The sequence below is a fragment of the Diceros bicornis genome, chromosome 31, assembly GCF_020826845.1.
Source record: "Diceros bicornis minor isolate mBicDic1 chromosome 31, mDicBic1.mat.cur, whole genome shotgun sequence".
NCBI lineage: Eukaryota > Metazoa > Chordata > Mammalia > Perissodactyla > Rhinocerotidae > Diceros > Diceros bicornis.
The window spans coordinates 10,447,245-10,462,284 of NC_080770.1; the positions used below are offsets into that span (position 1 = coordinate 10,447,245).

General features: G+C 51.3%; 3 protein-coding genes and 1 non-coding gene across 7 annotated transcripts; 2 read left to right on the plus strand and 2 right to left on the minus strand.

The window, feature by feature from the left end:
* Nucleotides 1-1,920: 1,920 nt before the first annotated feature.
* CSKMT (citrate synthase lysine methyltransferase) lies at nucleotides 1,921-3,748 on the minus strand. Of its 4 annotated transcripts, XM_058526641.1 has the most exons (4): nucleotides 3,339-3,748; nucleotides 2,959-3,052; nucleotides 2,762-2,862; nucleotides 1,921-2,593 (listed from the first exon to the last, which is right to left on the minus strand). In XM_058526641.1, the coding sequence occupies exons 3-4, from the start codon at nucleotides 2,826-2,828 to the stop codon at nucleotides 1,938-1,940; spliced, it is 723 nt and encodes a 240-aa protein (XP_058382624.1). In that variant the 5' UTR covers nucleotides 2,829-2,862; nucleotides 2,959-3,052; nucleotides 3,339-3,748; the 3' UTR covers nucleotides 1,921-1,937. The 4 variants fall into 4 exon arrangements, with proteins under 4 accessions (XP_058382624.1, XP_058382626.1, XP_058382623.1 ...); XM_058526643.1 differs by having other exon boundaries at nucleotides 2,762-3,052; nucleotides 3,339-3,508; XM_058526640.1 differs by lacking the exon at nucleotides 3,339-3,748 and having other exon boundaries at nucleotides 2,959-3,326.
* LOC131395897 (small nucleolar RNA SNORA57) lies at nucleotides 3,129-3,277 on the minus strand. Its single transcript, XR_009216399.1, has one exon. It is a non-coding gene; the product is annotated as a small nucleolar RNA SNORA57 (small nucleolar RNA).
* C31H11orf98 (chromosome 31 C11orf98 homolog) lies at nucleotides 3,452-5,758 on the plus strand. The gene is made up of 4 exons (XM_058526653.1): nucleotides 3,452-3,542; nucleotides 3,696-3,820; nucleotides 5,307-5,404; nucleotides 5,488-5,758. The coding sequence occupies exons 1-4, from the start codon at nucleotides 3,504-3,506 to the stop codon at nucleotides 5,595-5,597; spliced, it is 372 nt and encodes a 123-aa protein (XP_058382636.1). The 5' UTR covers nucleotides 3,452-3,503; the 3' UTR covers nucleotides 5,598-5,758.
* A 4,312-nt stretch (nucleotides 5,759-10,070) lies between these two features.
* On the plus strand, nucleotides 10,071-14,989 carry INTS5 (integrator complex subunit 5). Its single transcript, XM_058526659.1, has 2 exons — nucleotides 10,071-10,277; nucleotides 11,650-14,989. The coding sequence occupies exons 1-2, from the start codon at nucleotides 10,144-10,146 to the stop codon at nucleotides 14,627-14,629; spliced, it is 3,114 nt and encodes a 1,037-aa protein (XP_058382642.1). The 5' UTR covers nucleotides 10,071-10,143; the 3' UTR covers nucleotides 14,630-14,989.
* The last annotated feature ends 51 nt before the right edge of the window (nucleotides 14,990-15,040 follow it).

Below are 15,040 nucleotides of genomic sequence, written 5' to 3' on the forward strand. Positions count from 1 at the left end.
TCCAAAGAAGATTAAAGGAGCAGTCTGTGGGGTACACTGGGCAGAGGTACTCTACTCTGAGCTCAACCACCCTGCACTCTAAGAATCAGCATCCATGGCCCTCGTGCCAGGGAGCAGCGAGGATGGGCATTGGCCTAGAGATAGCCCAGGCTCCTCCCAGCATCCACAAAGTCCTAGGCTGACCAACCCTCTCTGGAAGGACAGAGGGGAAATTGGCAGGGTTGAAGGTCACCAGGATGTTCAGGTTAGTACTTCTCCACCCTGTGTCCTCCTGCGGGCTCATCCTCCAATTTGGCCCAAGCCCCATGCTGTCCAAATTCAGGTTGTCTCTCAAAAGCCCCGTCTGCCCTCCATTGTGGTGGAGGCCTCTGAAGTGAGTGAAGAGAGTGGGGAGCTCCGGTGGCCTCATGAGGAACTGCTGCTGCTCACTGATGATGAGGAAGAGGAGACACAGGTCTTCTTCCAGGACCAAAGTGAAGAGCCAGGTGAGGGAGGTGACTGGTTCAGTGGGGCCGTTATGACCTGGATGTTCTGTGCAGGACCAAGATGGAAAACTCAGCTGTGTCCCCTGCATTAAGCAGTACCAGGCTCACAGTAGGTGCTCAGTAAATGTAGAGGTGGGAGAGAAATGTTATGGGGGTTGGCAAAGTTGATGAACTTCATTTTTTTAACGTTTTATTTTTTATTTTATTTTTATTTTTTTTCCCCCAAAGTCCCAGTAGATAGTTGTATGTCATAGCTGCACATCCTTCTAGTTGCTGTATGTGGGACGCGGCCTCAGCACAGCCGGAGAAGCGGTGCGTCGGTGCACACCCGGGATCCGAACCCGGGCCCACCAGCAGCAGAGCGCGTGCACTTAACTGCTAAGCCACAGGGCCGGCCCCAAGTTGATGAACTTTAGAGGGCAGTTCTGATGTCAGATGGGTGACACCTTTTAATATGTATTTTTAATATTTTAAAATATTTACATTGTTGTGGGGGGAAAAGAGATAATAAAATTACCCCAAATCCGACTACCCAGAGATAGATAGTTAACATTTTGGATGTCTTCTCGTCCAGACTTTTCCTCATGTCTGTATACTGTTAGGCTCTTCATTATAATTACTGTATTACTTTTTTATAAGGAAAAAAAATGCACAAATTCATTTTATCTCTAAAAAATTCCATAATATATCAGGAATATTTTTCATTGCTAATGGGCTCTTTAACTCGCCTCCCCCTCAGGCTGGACTTGGAGCCCACTGGACCCCAGATCTCCCTTAAGAACCTTGAACCCTGAACTCAGCTGGGGGCAGGAACAGGTAGAGCAAGACGCCTCCTGGAGTCCTGAGGACACAGAGGGTCAGGAAGCCCCCAATCCCTGTCCTCTTTGGTACCCAGCAACAGGCTCCCGTGTCTGTAGAAGGCGCTTTGTGGAATATTCCCATCTCTTACCTCCTGGGAGCTTTGAGGGTAAGTATTGCTCGCTCTCCCTCGAATTCACCCAGGCTTGTTTATGAAGCCCTTCCACCTATCCTTTCACAATCTTTCCCTTTTACAGGTGAGAGAAATAAGACGTAGAGGTCAGGCCACTGGGTCACACAAGTTAGTCAATGCTGGGATTTGGATTAAGAATTCTTATCTATGTTTTCAGGAGTTCCAGTTAGTTGGGGGCGGGGAATGATCCACTTGTACTTTCTCTGTTTAGCACTCGTCTAGTGCATGGCACTGCTAAATGTTTCTCCTATTGTTGTATGTAATCCCCATAACTCCAGGTATTTTTCCCACCTTGCACATGAGTAAACTGGGCCACAGAACCATTCAATACTGTGTGCACCCAGCTAGTAAATGTGGAAGCCAGGACTCAAATTCTCGTTTTCCAGCCATCTTGCAAGACAAAGCTCTCTCCACCTCTCTCCTCACCCAACAGAAACACTAAGGTCAGGACTAAAAGGTCTTTAATCAGAGCCTTGAACCAAGTAAGCAAAGTAGGTGATGCCCCTGAAAGGACCTAGCTCCTGCACAGTCACAGTCCAGCCTTGGGACCCTTGCTCCAGACAGGGCAGCCGCACATCAGGGTCCTCATCTGAGAACTGAATCAGTGTCCCCTGGGGGCTTAGGACCCTCAGGCATTCTGACAGCAGCTGGTAAGCCCCAGGCAGACCACCCCTGGCAACAGCATCCCAGGTGCCCTTGTCTAGCACTAGCTGGAAGGAGCCTGAGGAAGCCACTGGCTCCAGGTTCTGGGCATCAGCCTGCATGAAGTGGAGGTGGGAGGCAGGGTGTCCAGGGCACAGGGGTTTTTGGCCCTGGCCACCTTCCAGGAGGCTGTTCATGTGGGCCACAGCCACAGGAGAGAAGTCTACCCCCAGCACATCCACGGGGTGCGGGCATTTGGTGTAGAGGCCTGTACACAGGCTTGAGGTCCCACAGCCCACGTCCAACACCCGCAGTGGACAGGTAGCCTGTGCCTCCTGCAGCAGCGGCAGTAGGAGCCCTTGGGCTTCGTCGTATCCAAAGAACCAGTCGAAGGTGGGGACGCTGCCCACACGGGGCTGGGCATGGAGCTTATCCCAGAGGCAGCGGTCCGCCAGGCAGCTACCAGCCAGGGAGCCTGTGGACACGAGCGAAGGACAAGTGTCACCCAGCGCCCGAGTTCTCTCAAACCGCTGCAAAAAATGGTGCAATGTACCCTGGGGTTTTAAGGGCCACATTTTCAGGGACTAGACTCCCGACTCACGAAGAACCCACCTTGCCCGCCCACTCTGCCCACCTTCCCTACCCGCCAAGGCGCGGCGCGCCCCCGCCGCTAGGGTCGCCACGTGGAAGGTTCGGCGCAGCGCGGCCATCTGGAGGTGCCGGCAACGTCGGCCAGAGAACGTTCTGCGAAATGTCGAAGATTTGCAAAATCGGCTTTGCGGAATCACGCATATAGCCTCCCTAACTCTGCCAGTCGGAGAAAAGAACGGGGACACACACCCACTCCGGTACGAATGGCCTTTATTGGCTGCAACGGGAAGTGGAAGAGAGGAGGGGATACGCCAGCTCCGGCTCCTAGGGCGGCTCCATAGACCTGAAATCAAAGGAGAAGGCGTGAGCACCCCGGGGAAGCGCCGCTGCGCCTCGATGCTGCCCTGCTCCTTGGAGCCCCGTGTCCCGGCGCTTGAGGATAGAACCGGCGGACTGGAAGCCGCCGGCACCGAAGACATGACGCCGAGGGGGCCGGAGCCCTTTCCCTCTGCCTCCGTACATTACGGGGACCGGGACCGCACGCCCGATCTCCGCCAAGAAAAGGAGGGTCCGCAGGCCCGGCCCGGAACCCCTTCCCCGCGTCGGTGGCCCGCAGAAGCCCCACTTACTGGGTCGCCGCTGTCGGAAAGGAGCGCAACCCGGAGGAGCTCCTTTATATAGCCAAGGCCCCGCCCCCGAGCTGCGATTGGCTTGCGGAGGGCTGATGGGCGGGGCCCACACGGACCCTGCGCCTAGCGGAAACTTGGACCCGGAACCGGCATCGCGGCGCAGCCATGGGCGCTCCCGGGGGAAAGATCAACCGGCCCCGAACGGTGACTGTGTGGGAGCCCCGACTCTGTTTCCCAAGCGCCCCAGAGCCCTCTCGTCTAGCCCGAGATGAGCTCGATGGGCCAGAGTCGCCCGGTGCGGGAGTCCTGGGTCGCGGTGCGCGGCCTCCGTCTGATTAGCATCTTCCTCCCTCTCAGGAGCTGAAGAAGAAGCTGTTCAAGCGGCGGCGAGTGTTGAGCAGGGAGCGGCGACTGAAGCACCGGGTGGTCGGGGCTGTGATAGACGAAGGGCTGATCACGCGGCACCACCTCAAGAAGCGGGCGTGAGTGCCAGACCTTCTTCCCCTTGATCCTCCCCACCGAGTCTCCTTCCCTCCTCCCTGCCCAGCTCCCGAGCAGCTAACGTCTCTCTGCTTTCCATGTGCACTCACGTTTCTGCAAGCGACGTTTGTCGGCTGTTTGTGCCTAAACTCTGCTAGCCTCTCACGATACCGGTAGCTCACAACCTTTCTTTGGGTCTTCGACCCCATTGAGAATCTAAGGGGAGCTATCGACTCCCCCACCTCCCCAAGTAACGTCGTACATTCACATAGGTTATTATAACTAAATATAAATGCGCACACGTAAATGTGCGAACAACTCGATGAATTTTCACAAAGGCACATGTGGGATTTTGCATGTAAGTTTCAAGGCCCCCTGAGTCTTGGGGAAGAGTTCCCATCCTTTAATTAACTTCTTGATTATAAATATTTACAGAGTTTTATGGTACAATAAGAAATATACTCGGTCTTTGTCCCTGGTTCTTGGCACACAGCTTCTAAAACCGTTGGAATTTCTTCAGTGATTGGAGTGTCTTATTTCATAAGGACCCCCTTTTGATCACACCTAAGTTTATGCTAATGAGTGACTTAGGGTGGGACTGATCCCCAGAAAGATCAAGTGATTAGAGGATTGGAGATTTAAGCCCCACCCACCGACCTCTGGGAAGGGTGGGGGTGCTGGAGATTCAGCTCTGTAAAAACTCTTGAACAAGGGAGATTTGGTGAGCTTCCTGGTTGGTGAACAGGTGGAGGTGTTGAAAGGTTGCCTCACCTGGGAAGGGCATGGAAACTCCTGGCCCCTTCCTCATACCTTGCCCTAGGCCTCTCTTCCATCTGGCTATTCCTAGGTTGTATCCTTTTATAATAAATCAGTAAATGTTTCCCTGAGTTCTGTAGCTGTTCTAGCAAATTATCAAGTCTGAGAAGGGGATCATGAGGACCCTGAGCTATAGCTGGTCAATCAGAAGTACAGGTGACAACCTGGACATGTGATTGGTGTCTGAAGTGGGGGAAGCCTTGAGACTGAGCCCTTAAACTGTGGCATCTGATGCTATCTCCAGGTAGATGGGGTCAGACTTGAGTAAAATTTGTAGGACACTCAGTTCATGTCCACTGAGAATTGGAGAATTGCTTATTGTGGGAAATACCCACATTTGATGTCAGAATTATCGAGAATAGAAGAGAAAAAGAGTTTTCTCTTACAAGTTTCTACTGTATACTAAATTTTAACATTTAATGTTAAGTACTTTAGGTATGTGTTGAGATCAGTATTATGTAAATACTATGTTAATATATTAAATATTATTATGTAAATATTATGTATGTTAGTGTCTACGTATTGGAGAGATTTAACTCACTACCTTAGAGCCCAGGTTTTCAAACAGTTCTTTGACTTGGATCCAAAGGCCTTGTCAATAGCCAGAACTGCTTGTGTGGCCTATGCTGATTCAGGTTAACCTGGATATCTATGGTCCTACCAACCCTACAGGTCCAGTGCACGTGCCAACATTACTCTGTCTGGGAAGAAGCGCAGAAAACTCCTCCAGCAGATCCGGCTTGCCCAGAAAGAGAAAGCAGCCATGGAAGGTGAGGCTGGGGCACAGAGGTGGGGTGACGGGACAGCCTGGATCATTTGGGGTCTTTAATGCTTCCTCTTTTCCTTTGCTCAGTGGAAGCCCTCCCAAAGCCAGCCAGGACTGGTGAACTACAGTCCAAATCGAAAAAGAAGACAAAAGCCCCCCAGGATGTAGACATGGAGGACCTTGAAGATAAGAGCTAAATCTCTCACTTCTTCCACCAGAAGATTCTCAGCTGGAGCCAGGAGGACTCAGTGGTTCTTTCAGAGGACTGCAATGCTCCTTTTTGCTCTCTCAGATTCCTCTTCCATAATGGCCTAGTGACTTACCCTGGAGGGATGTGTTGAAAGGAAGAGGATGGAGAAGAGAGGTTGGAGAGGAGGCTCTTTAGCAATCAACCCAGCCTGTAATAAAGCCCTAGAGTTCTCACTGAGATGTGTGTGATTAAATGTAGGAACGGGGGTGGACCCCATGAAAAGGGGTCTGTGAGTGTGGAAACAAGACAATTGGGAAACAGGACCCTCAGAGCTTACTTGAGCAAAGGCAACAAGAAGCCAGCCTGGGGCTGGCCCCGTGGCCTAGTAGTTAAGTTCTGTGCATATCACTTTGGTGGCCCAGGTTCGGTTTCTGGGCGTGGGCCTACACCACTCATTGGCAGCCATGCTGTGGCGGCAACCCACATACAAAATAGAGGAAGATGGGCAATAGATGTTAGCCTAGGGCAAATCTTCCTCAGCACAAAGAAAAAAAGAAGCCAGCCTATGTGATGACCCTGTCTCCCTAGTGAGTGACACTCCAACTTTCCATTTTTGACAAAAACATAGGTTATTGTAGAGATAGCAGAGGAGGTAAGGGTCCTGATACCAACCCTGCCACTGCCTCTGTGTGACCAGGGTGGGCAAGTCACTACATTATATTTGTCTCTACGTTCTTTGCTGGATTATATTTTTAATACAGTGAAGATCAAACATTATTTTTCCCTTTTAACATTCAGAAATTCTGTTTGTTGAAAGCCAGGGCTGGGTGTTTAATTAAAATGAAAAGCTGCCTGTGTGGAGGTGTGTTCGACAGGGGAAATTATATTCTGCCTGCCCTATTTAATCAGGACAGGCTTCCTGGAAGGGGAAGGCTTTGGGCCCAGTGTTGCAGCCCCTTCCCCAACTTTATGTTTTGAACAATTTCAAACCTTCAATAAAGTTAAGAGATTAGTACAATGAACCCTTCTATGTGCACTCTACCTAGATTTATCAATTTTAACATTTTGCTACACTTGTTTTATTTCTACACACTTGCAAATGTGCATGTGTGTGAGTATGTATCTTTGTTGTCTTTGCTGACTCATTTGAAAGTCAATTGCAGATGAGATTTTATCCCCAAGGACATCCTTCTATAGTCAAAATACTATTATCACACCTAAGACGTTTAACATTGGTGAAATAGCTAATATTCCGTTTTTCATGTTCAAATTTCCTCAGTTGTTCCACTATTATTCTTTATAGCTATTTTTTCCCCTCAATGTGGGGGCCAAACAAGGATCACATATTACATTTAATTGTCATATCTCTTTAGTCTCCTTCAGTCCAGAATAGGACCCTTACCTTGTCTTAGATAACTTGATGTTTTTGAAGAGTCCAGCCTAATCTTATTTATTTAAGATTATCCTGCAACCTGGGTTTGTCTGACTGTTTCCATATGTTTCCTCATAATTAGATTTAGGTTAAGCATTTTTGGGGGAAAAATTCTATGCAGATGATACTGTGTACTTCCCATTGCTTACGTCAGAAAGTATGGAATATCACTTTGTCTCATTGTTGGTGATTCCAAGTGTAGAAACTTGGTTAAGTGGGTGTCATATTTCTCCACTGTTAAGGTATCCTTTCCTTTTGTAATTAATGAGTAATCTATGAAGTGATACTTTAAGACTGTATGAATACCCTATTCCTCAAAGATCTTACACCCAACAGTTTTAGCATCCATGATGGTCTTTTTGTGTGTGTGTGTGAGGAAGATCAGCCCTAAGCTAACATCTAATGCCCATCATCTTTTGGCCAAGGGAGATTGGCCCTGGGCTACCATCTGTGCCCATCTTCCTCTACTTTATATGAGGCGCTGCCACAGCATGGCTTGACAAATGGTGTGTCGGGTTCTGCACCTACGAACCCTTGGGCCGCCGCAGCGGAGCGCACTCTTAACCACTACGCCACCGGGCTGGCCCCCATGATGATCTTTACCTGAATTAGTTATTACTGCAAAATGGTGATTTTTCTAATTCTATCATTGATTCATTTTATTCATTTGACATAGTCTGTAAAGAAAACCCCTCCCTCCTTTTTTTAGTATCACTAAGGATTTAGATTGTTTTTCAGTGTGTTATAATCCATTACTGTCGCTTTTTCATGCTCAAAATCATACCACGTTTGGCCAGCAGGAGCCTTTTCAAGGTGGTCCCTGTGACCTTTTTTTTTTTTTTTTTTTTTTTTTTTTTTTTTTTTTTTTTTTTGTGAGGAGATCAGCCCTGAGCTAACATCCGCCAATCCTCCTCTTTTTTCGCTGAGGAAGACGGCCCTGGGCTAACATCTGTGCCTATCTTCCTCCCCTGTGACCTTTTGACATAAAACCATCAGTATTTGAACATTTCTTTGCTTCTGGCACAATGATATGTTCCAGGCTCACCTGTGACTTCCCCTGGCCTAAAACTTGGAATTGGCCATTTTTCCAGGGAAGCAACATTATGTCCAGTTTTGAACACAGAAAGGGCATGTACTTGTTTGAAACGGAACTGTATGCATATGCAGTATGGAGAGAGAGGAGGAGACAGTAGGGAGAAGGAAAGACATTTTCGACATTTTGGTATACCCATCCTTCATAATTTTGTTCTTACCCCCCTGCCTGTCCCTCTCACCCCCCAGTGCCTAAGGCAGGAAGGAGCTGGATGTTTTCAAAAAAGAAGAGTTTCTGTATCTGGCATCATGCTAAGTCCTTAACATAAATTATCTCAAGTGATCTTTGCCAAAAATCTGTGAGATACAAGACATCATGACCATTTTACGGATGAGGAAATGGGCTCCAAACAGCTGGGTCACTTGCTCAGGGTTACGTTGCTAGCAAATAGCAGACATGAATCCATGTCTGTTCAACTCCAAAACGAGCACCCTTAGATCGTGAATCCCTTAAGGGCAAGGACCACATAATAGTCTCATAGCTAGAAGAAATTATCTGGTTCAAAAGCCTCCTTTTACAGATCAAAAGTTGAAGCCCAGAGAAGGGAAGTGGTGGATCCAAGTTTGAGGCAGAGCTAGGAGCAGACATTGTCTCACATTTACTGTTCTAGAACAGTTTTTGCTAGTAGGTAATATACACACTTTGTAAGTGATTAACTTGTAAAATTTTTTTTTAAAGTACTTTTTTTTTTATATTTTATTTTTTATTTTTATTTATTTTTTCCCCCAAAGCCTCAGTAGATAGTTGTATGTCATAGCTGAACATCCTTCTAGTTGCTGTACGTGGGACGCGGCCTCAGCATGGCCAGAGAAGCGGTGCAACGGTGCGTGCCCGGGTCCGAACCCCAGGCCGCCAGTAACAGAGCGCGAGCACTTAACGGCTAAGCCACGGGCCGGCCCTGAACTTGTAAAATTTAAAAACAAATAAAGAACTATAGCCGTCCAGCTTTTAAAACACAATCACTTCAAAAGTATCTCTAGGACCCACCATCTGGTGTTAAAATAACTCACACTTCCACGGAGAGCAGTAAGCCCTCTGGTTAATACAGGCCTCAGAACCTACTTCCCTTTCATTCATTCAACCAACATGTTTATTAAGAACCTACTACTCTTGTCCAAGAGTTTATTTTCTGGAGTTCATTTAACAAATATAATTAAAAATAGCTAATGTTTACGTAGTGCTCACTTACTGTTGCAGGCACTAAGTGTTATACAGTGAACAGATTATCTGGTTTCAATTTTCATAACAACCTTGTGAGGTAGTTGTTCCATGACCGACCATCCTCATTTCCATTTCAAACAAGCATAGAGAGGTTGGGTAATGTACACAGCCAGTAAGTGGAATAGCTGGAACATGATCTACATAGACTGCCTAGAGTGGGGGCTCTGGAACAGGTGTACTAGCTCCGCATATAGTTACCAAGGTCCTTCCCTGCACGTGTGGGATGTGAGGTAGACCGAGGTCCCTGCGCTGGGAGGCTGGGGAGAGAGAAAAGTCTAAACAATGGAGACTCTAGAAGGATGCTAGTGCCCACCAACGACTGGGAGGCCACCTCCAGCCCAGCCAGCCCAATTTATGTCAGGCTTCCTCTCCCTCCCTCTCTTTCCTTTTCTTCTCTTCATCTTTTACGAATTTTCTCTTTTTTTCCCGTCTCTTTTTCGCTTTCCCCCTTCCTTTCTCTCCTTTAACTGCTTTTTACATTGTCACTGTTACTTGATTCAAATGTTTCCTAGTGCTTCATTTTTTAAAACCTCGTGAATTGAACATTTTGTAATTTTGGCTCCAGGAAAAATAGTTAAATCTGTCAATGGCCGCAGCTAGCTTTAGTCTGTATGTCAAGGGTCCTTTGGAGGAAAAAAAAAAAGGTTGCGTTGAGCGCGGGTCGGGCTCCCGCTGTCATCGTCCCGCAGTCCTCCTCTGGGACCCCGACATGAGGCGGAACCAATGTGTGAGGGTGGTAGACGTTGCCGGACTGGTTTTCCTGAGAGGCCTTGGCGCTGGTTCCTTTCGCGTTTGCCGTCAGCGCGCATGCGCTGCCTGCGCTCCGCCGCTCCCGCCTCGGGCTCGGGCTCGGGCTCCGGGATGTCCGCGTTGTGCGACCCTCCCGGGGCCCCAGGGCCTCCCGGGCCTGCCCCGGCCACCCACGGTCCCGCGCCGCTCAGGTAGTCAGAGCCCCTGGCATCTTCCCGCACCGCGCGGTCCCGCGCCGATCCCCAGCCTTCTCGGCAGAAACCCGGATCCTACCTCGAGAGCTCGCTTCAGGGTTCTCAGAGGTTCCTGGTTGGGTCTTCCCAGAACTCAGGGACCTCACGAAAACTCTGGGCTCCAGTGCCCGCGCTCCCAAGATCTCGGGACTGCCTCCCTCTAAACCCCAAGGCCTAGTTACCCCAGGTCCCAGCCTTCTTGTCCCAAGAGTTGGGGCTATCAGAACTCTTGGGAACCCAGCTGCCCTGCCCCTTTTAGACCCGAGGGCACCCGGGGTCCCCTAACTTCATGGAGACTCCCTGGGAACCCAGGCCCAGAAACCCACAGATTGCTTCCTTCTAGCCTTTCCCTTGCCCTCCAACGGAGACACTCCCCTCACTTTAGGGTGGTTTGTTTTTTTTTTTTGGAGGAACCAGAGGAATGGCACAGTCAGAACCCTATCAGCCCCTAGAGGATGCTGTCTGTGGCAGAAAAGGCAGTAAGAGGAAGAGGATTTTGCCTCTTCCTGTAACACTGGCTTCTGAACCTCTAAGACTGAACCCATATGTTTCGGGAGGGGAAGGGTTGAAAGGCTTGTCTTGACTGTGCCCTGGGACACCCTGATTCCTAGGCACACTGAGTGTGCTGGGAAGGTGGTGGTTGTTGATGTGGTGGAGTCCAAGTGGTGGGTGGTGAGGATGCTTGCAGAATATGGGAAGAAACAGGTACTGGGAGGAAGAGTCCTTAATAAGGGCAAGCTTGCACTTAGGATCTTCTTTCCATTAAGAGCAAAATCCAGGGTGCTTGTGTTGGGTGTGTGTGTGTGAAGGGAATGCAGTAAAGCTGGAAAGGCGTTTTTAAAGCAGATGTTATAGGAACAAAAAATATACTTAGTCAACAAACATTTATTGAGTGTTTCCCATATACCAGGCACCTCAATAGAAGGAGTTCAGTGTTGAAGAGCACAGAAATGTTTGCTACCCTCTTGGAGCTTATAGTCTGATTACTTAACCTTGCTTCGTTATCTGTACATTGGGATCATAATAGTACCTACCTTACTGAACTGTTGTTGGATTGAAATATTACATGCAAAGTACTTAAAAGAGTACCTGACATTCTGAGTTATCTAATATAGATATTATTGTTACTGTTGAAAGGAAAATAGCTAGCATTTATTGAGTGATTAGTGAGAAACAGATAGGGTGCTTAAGTGTTTTATGAACATCATCTTATGAAGGAGGTACAGTCATTCCTATTTTCCTTAGAAAGAAACTGAAGCTCAAAGAGGGAATGTAACTTGTGCAACATCTCCCAACACTCTAAGTCTGTGCTTCTCTTGCTTCCTTACAGCGCTCAGGAGCTGTCCCAGGAAATCAAGGCTTTTCTGACTGGCGTAGACCCTATTCTGGGCCACCAACTCTCGGCCCGGGAACATGCTCGCTGTGGTCTTCTCCTGCTACGCTCTCTGCCACCTGCTCGGGCTGCCGTGCTTGACCACTTGCGAGGCGTCTTTGATGAGAGTGTCCGGGCCCACCTGGCTGCCTTGGATGAAAGCCCTGTGGCTGGCCCACCTCACCTCCGTCCACCCCCACCCTCCCATGTGCCTGCTGGGGGACCTGGTCTAGAAGATGTGGTGCAGGAAGTGCAGCAGGTTCTGTCTGAGTTCATCCGGGCCAACCCAAAGGCCTGGGCTCCTGTGATTAGTGCGTGGTCCATAGACCTCATGGGGCAACTGAGCAGCACATACTCGGGCCAGCACCAGCGTGTGCCCCACGCCACTGGCTCTCTCAACGAATTGCTGCAGCTGTGGATGGGCTGTCGAGCCACACGCACATTAATGGACATCTACGTTCAGTGCCTCTCAGCTCTCATTGGTAGTTGCCCAGATGCCTGTGTGGATGCCTTGCTGGATACCTCTGTCCAGCATTCCCCACACTTCGACTGGGTTGTGGCCCATATTGGCTCCTCTTTTCCTGGCACCATCATCTCCCGAGTTCTCTCCTGTGGCCTTAAGGACTTCTGTGTTCATGGTGGGGCTGGAGGTGGAGCTGGTGGCAGTGGTGGAAGCTCTTCTCAGACCTCCTCTACAGACCCCTTCCCTGGATCTCCTGCTATCCCTGGGGAGAAGCGGGTGCCCAAGATTGCCTCAGTTGTGGGCATCCTAGGACACCTGGCCTCCCGCCACGGAGACAGCATCCGACGGGAGCTCCTGCGAATGTTCCATGATAGCCTGGCAGGGAGCACTGGGGGCCGGAGTGGGGACCCCTCGCTCCAGGCCACAGTTCCCTTCCTGCTGCAGTTGGCGGTCATGTCGCCAGCTCTGCTGGGCACAGTCTCTGGAGAGCTGGTGGATTGCCTTAAGCCCCCAGCTGTGCTGAGCCAGCTGCAGCAACACCTGCAGGGGTTCCCCCGAGAGGAGCTGGACAACATGCTGAACCTGGCTGTGCACCTGGTGAGCCAGGCCTCTGGGGCAGGTGCCTACCGCCTCTTGCAGTTCCTGGTGGACACAGCCATGCCTGCCTCAGTCATTACCACCCAGGGCCTGGCTGTGCCAGACACCGTGCGTGAAGCCTGTGACCGACTGATCCAGCTGCTGCTGCTGCACCTGCAAAAACTGGTTCATCACCGGGGTGGGTCTCCTGGGGAAGGGGTGCTGGGCCCACCCCCTCCCCCCCGCCCTGTGCCCTTTCTAGATGCGCTAAGAAACCATGTTGGAGAGCTGTGTGGAGAGACATTACGATTGGAACGGAAGCGCTTCCTCTGGCAACACCAGCTCCTGGGCCTGCTCTCTGTCTATACCCGGCCTAGCTGTGGACCTGAGGCCTTGGGCCATCTCCTGAGCCGGGCCCGAAGCCCTGAAGAGTTGAGTCTGGCCACCCAGTTATATGCAGGGCTAGTGGTCAGTCTCTCTGGCCTCCTGCCCCTGGCCTTCCGAAGCTGTCTGGCTCGGGTGCATGCAGGGACTTTGCAGCCTCCCTTCACAGCCCGGTTCCTACGGAACTTGACACTGCTAGTGGGTTGGGAACAGCAGGGCGGTGAGGGCCCTGCAGCCCTAGGGGCCCGGTTTGGGGAGTCTGCCTCAGCCCATCTGTCTGACTTGGCTCCTCTCCTGCTACATCCTGAGGAGGAAGTAGCTGAAGCTGCTGCCTCCCTTCTGGCCATTTGTCCCTTTCCTCCAGAAGCCCTGTCCCCCTCCCAACTCCTGGGACTGGTGAGAGCTGGAGTGCATCGCTTCTTTGCCTCTCTGAGGCTGCATGGCCCCCCAGGCGTGGCTTCGGCCTCCCAGCTTCTTACCCGCCTCTCTCAGACCTCCCCGGCTGGGCTCAAGGCTGTCCTGCAGCTGCTAGTAGAGGGAGCCTTACATCGGGGCAACACAGAACTGTTTGGAGGGGAAGTGGATGGGGACAACGAGACTCTTTCAGTTGTGTCTGCTCCTTTGGCTTCTGCTTCCTTGTTGGACACAAACCGGCGGCACACTGCAGCTGTCCCAGGTCCTGGAGGGATTTGGTCTGTTTTCCACGCTGGAGTCATCGGCCGTGGCCTAAAGCCACCCAAGTTTGTCCAGTCACGCAATCAGCAGGAAGTAATCTATAACTCCCAGAGCCTCCTCAGCCTCCTGGTGCACTGCTGCAGTGCCCTTGGGGGCACTGAATGTGGGGGAAGCTGGGCGGCTCCCACCCTGAGCCCGGAGGCAGCCAAAGCAGTGGCAGTGACCTTGGTGGAGAGCGTGTGTCCTGATGCTGCTGGGGCTGAGCTAGCCTGGCCCCCTGAGGAGCACGCCCGAGCCACCGTGGAGCGGGATCTCCGCATTGGCCGGCGCTTCCGGGAACAGCCCCTGCTCTTTGAGCTGTTAAAGCTGGTAGCAGCTGCTCCTCCAGCCCTGTGCTACTGCTCCGTGCTGCTGCGGGGGCTGCTGGCCGCCCTCTTGGGCCATTGGGAAGCCTCTCGCCACCCTGACACAACCCACTCCCCCTGGCACCTGGAGGCATCCTGCACTCTGGTGGCTGTCATGGCTGAGGGAAGCCTCCTGCCACCAGCCCTGGGTAATATGCACGAGGTATTTAGCCAATTGGCACCTTTTGAAGTGCGTCTGCTGCTGCTCAGTGTCTGGGGATTTCTCCGGGAGCATGGGCCCTTGCCCCAGAAGTTTATCTTCCAGTCAGAGCGCGGCCGCTTCATCCGGGACTTCTCCAGGGAGGGTGGGGGTGAGGGTGGACCCCATCTGGCTGTGCTGCACAGCGTCCTCCACCGCAACATTGACCGCCTGGGTCTTTTCTCTGGCCGTTTCCAGGCACCTTCACCGTCCGCTCTCCTCCGGCAGGGGACATAGCCTTTTCCATGCTCCAGAAGCCCAAGGAGGGTGAGCAATGAGAGAGGCCCAGCGGCCCCCAGTGAAAAGGGGGCTAAGGTGTTGCAGAAAGGTGGAGGTTTCTCTTCTAAGACCTTGGCCTAAAGAGCGCTGTCACTTTTTTCATCCCCCACCTTTTTTTCTAAATAAAATTCGCCGAGTTGAGAAAAACAGAGTCCAGTGCCTCTGTCTGATGCTTAGAGTGGGCACAGTCGGACAGCTCCTGGCTCTAGAGACGCCCGCCCCGCCCTCGAGCCGCGTCCCTGGCTCCGCCCCGCTCCGAGTATTTATAGGGCGCGCTCCGCCAATGGGACTGCCGCCCGGCCGCTCCCGGGCCAGGCCAATCAGAAGGCCGGAAGGGGCGGGCGCTAAGATACGTGGCTCAACGCGCGC

Bases quoted from the DNA above. Each gene is read 5' to 3' on its own strand.
- INTS5 (XM_058526659.1), top strand. From the start codon at position 10,144: ATGCGCTGCCTGCGCTCCGCCGCTCCCGCCTCGGGCTCGGGCTCGGGC. The intron at 10,278-11,649 runs GTAGTCAGAGCC...GCTTCCTTACAG, and splicing joins CACGGTCCCGCGCCGCTCAG to CGCTCAGGAGCTGTCCCAGG.
- C31H11orf98 (XM_058526653.1), top strand. From the start codon at position 3,504: ATGGGCGCTCCCGGGGGAAAGATCAACCGGCCCCGAACG. The intron at 3,543-3,695 runs GTGACTGTGTGG...CCTCCCTCTCAG, and splicing joins AGATCAACCGGCCCCGAACG to GAGCTGAAGAAGAAGCTGTT. The intron at 3,821-5,306 runs GTGAGTGCCAGA...CCAACCCTACAG, and splicing joins CACCACCTCAAGAAGCGGGC to GTCCAGTGCACGTGCCAACA.
- CSKMT (XM_058526639.1), bottom strand. From the start codon at position 3,188: ATGTCTTCGGTGCCGGCGGCTTCCAGTCCGCCGGTTCTATCCTCAAGC. The intron at 2,594-2,761 runs GTAGGGAAGGTG...TCGTGTCCACAG, and splicing joins GGCGCGCCGCGCCTTGGCGG to GCTCCCTGGCTGGTAGCTGC.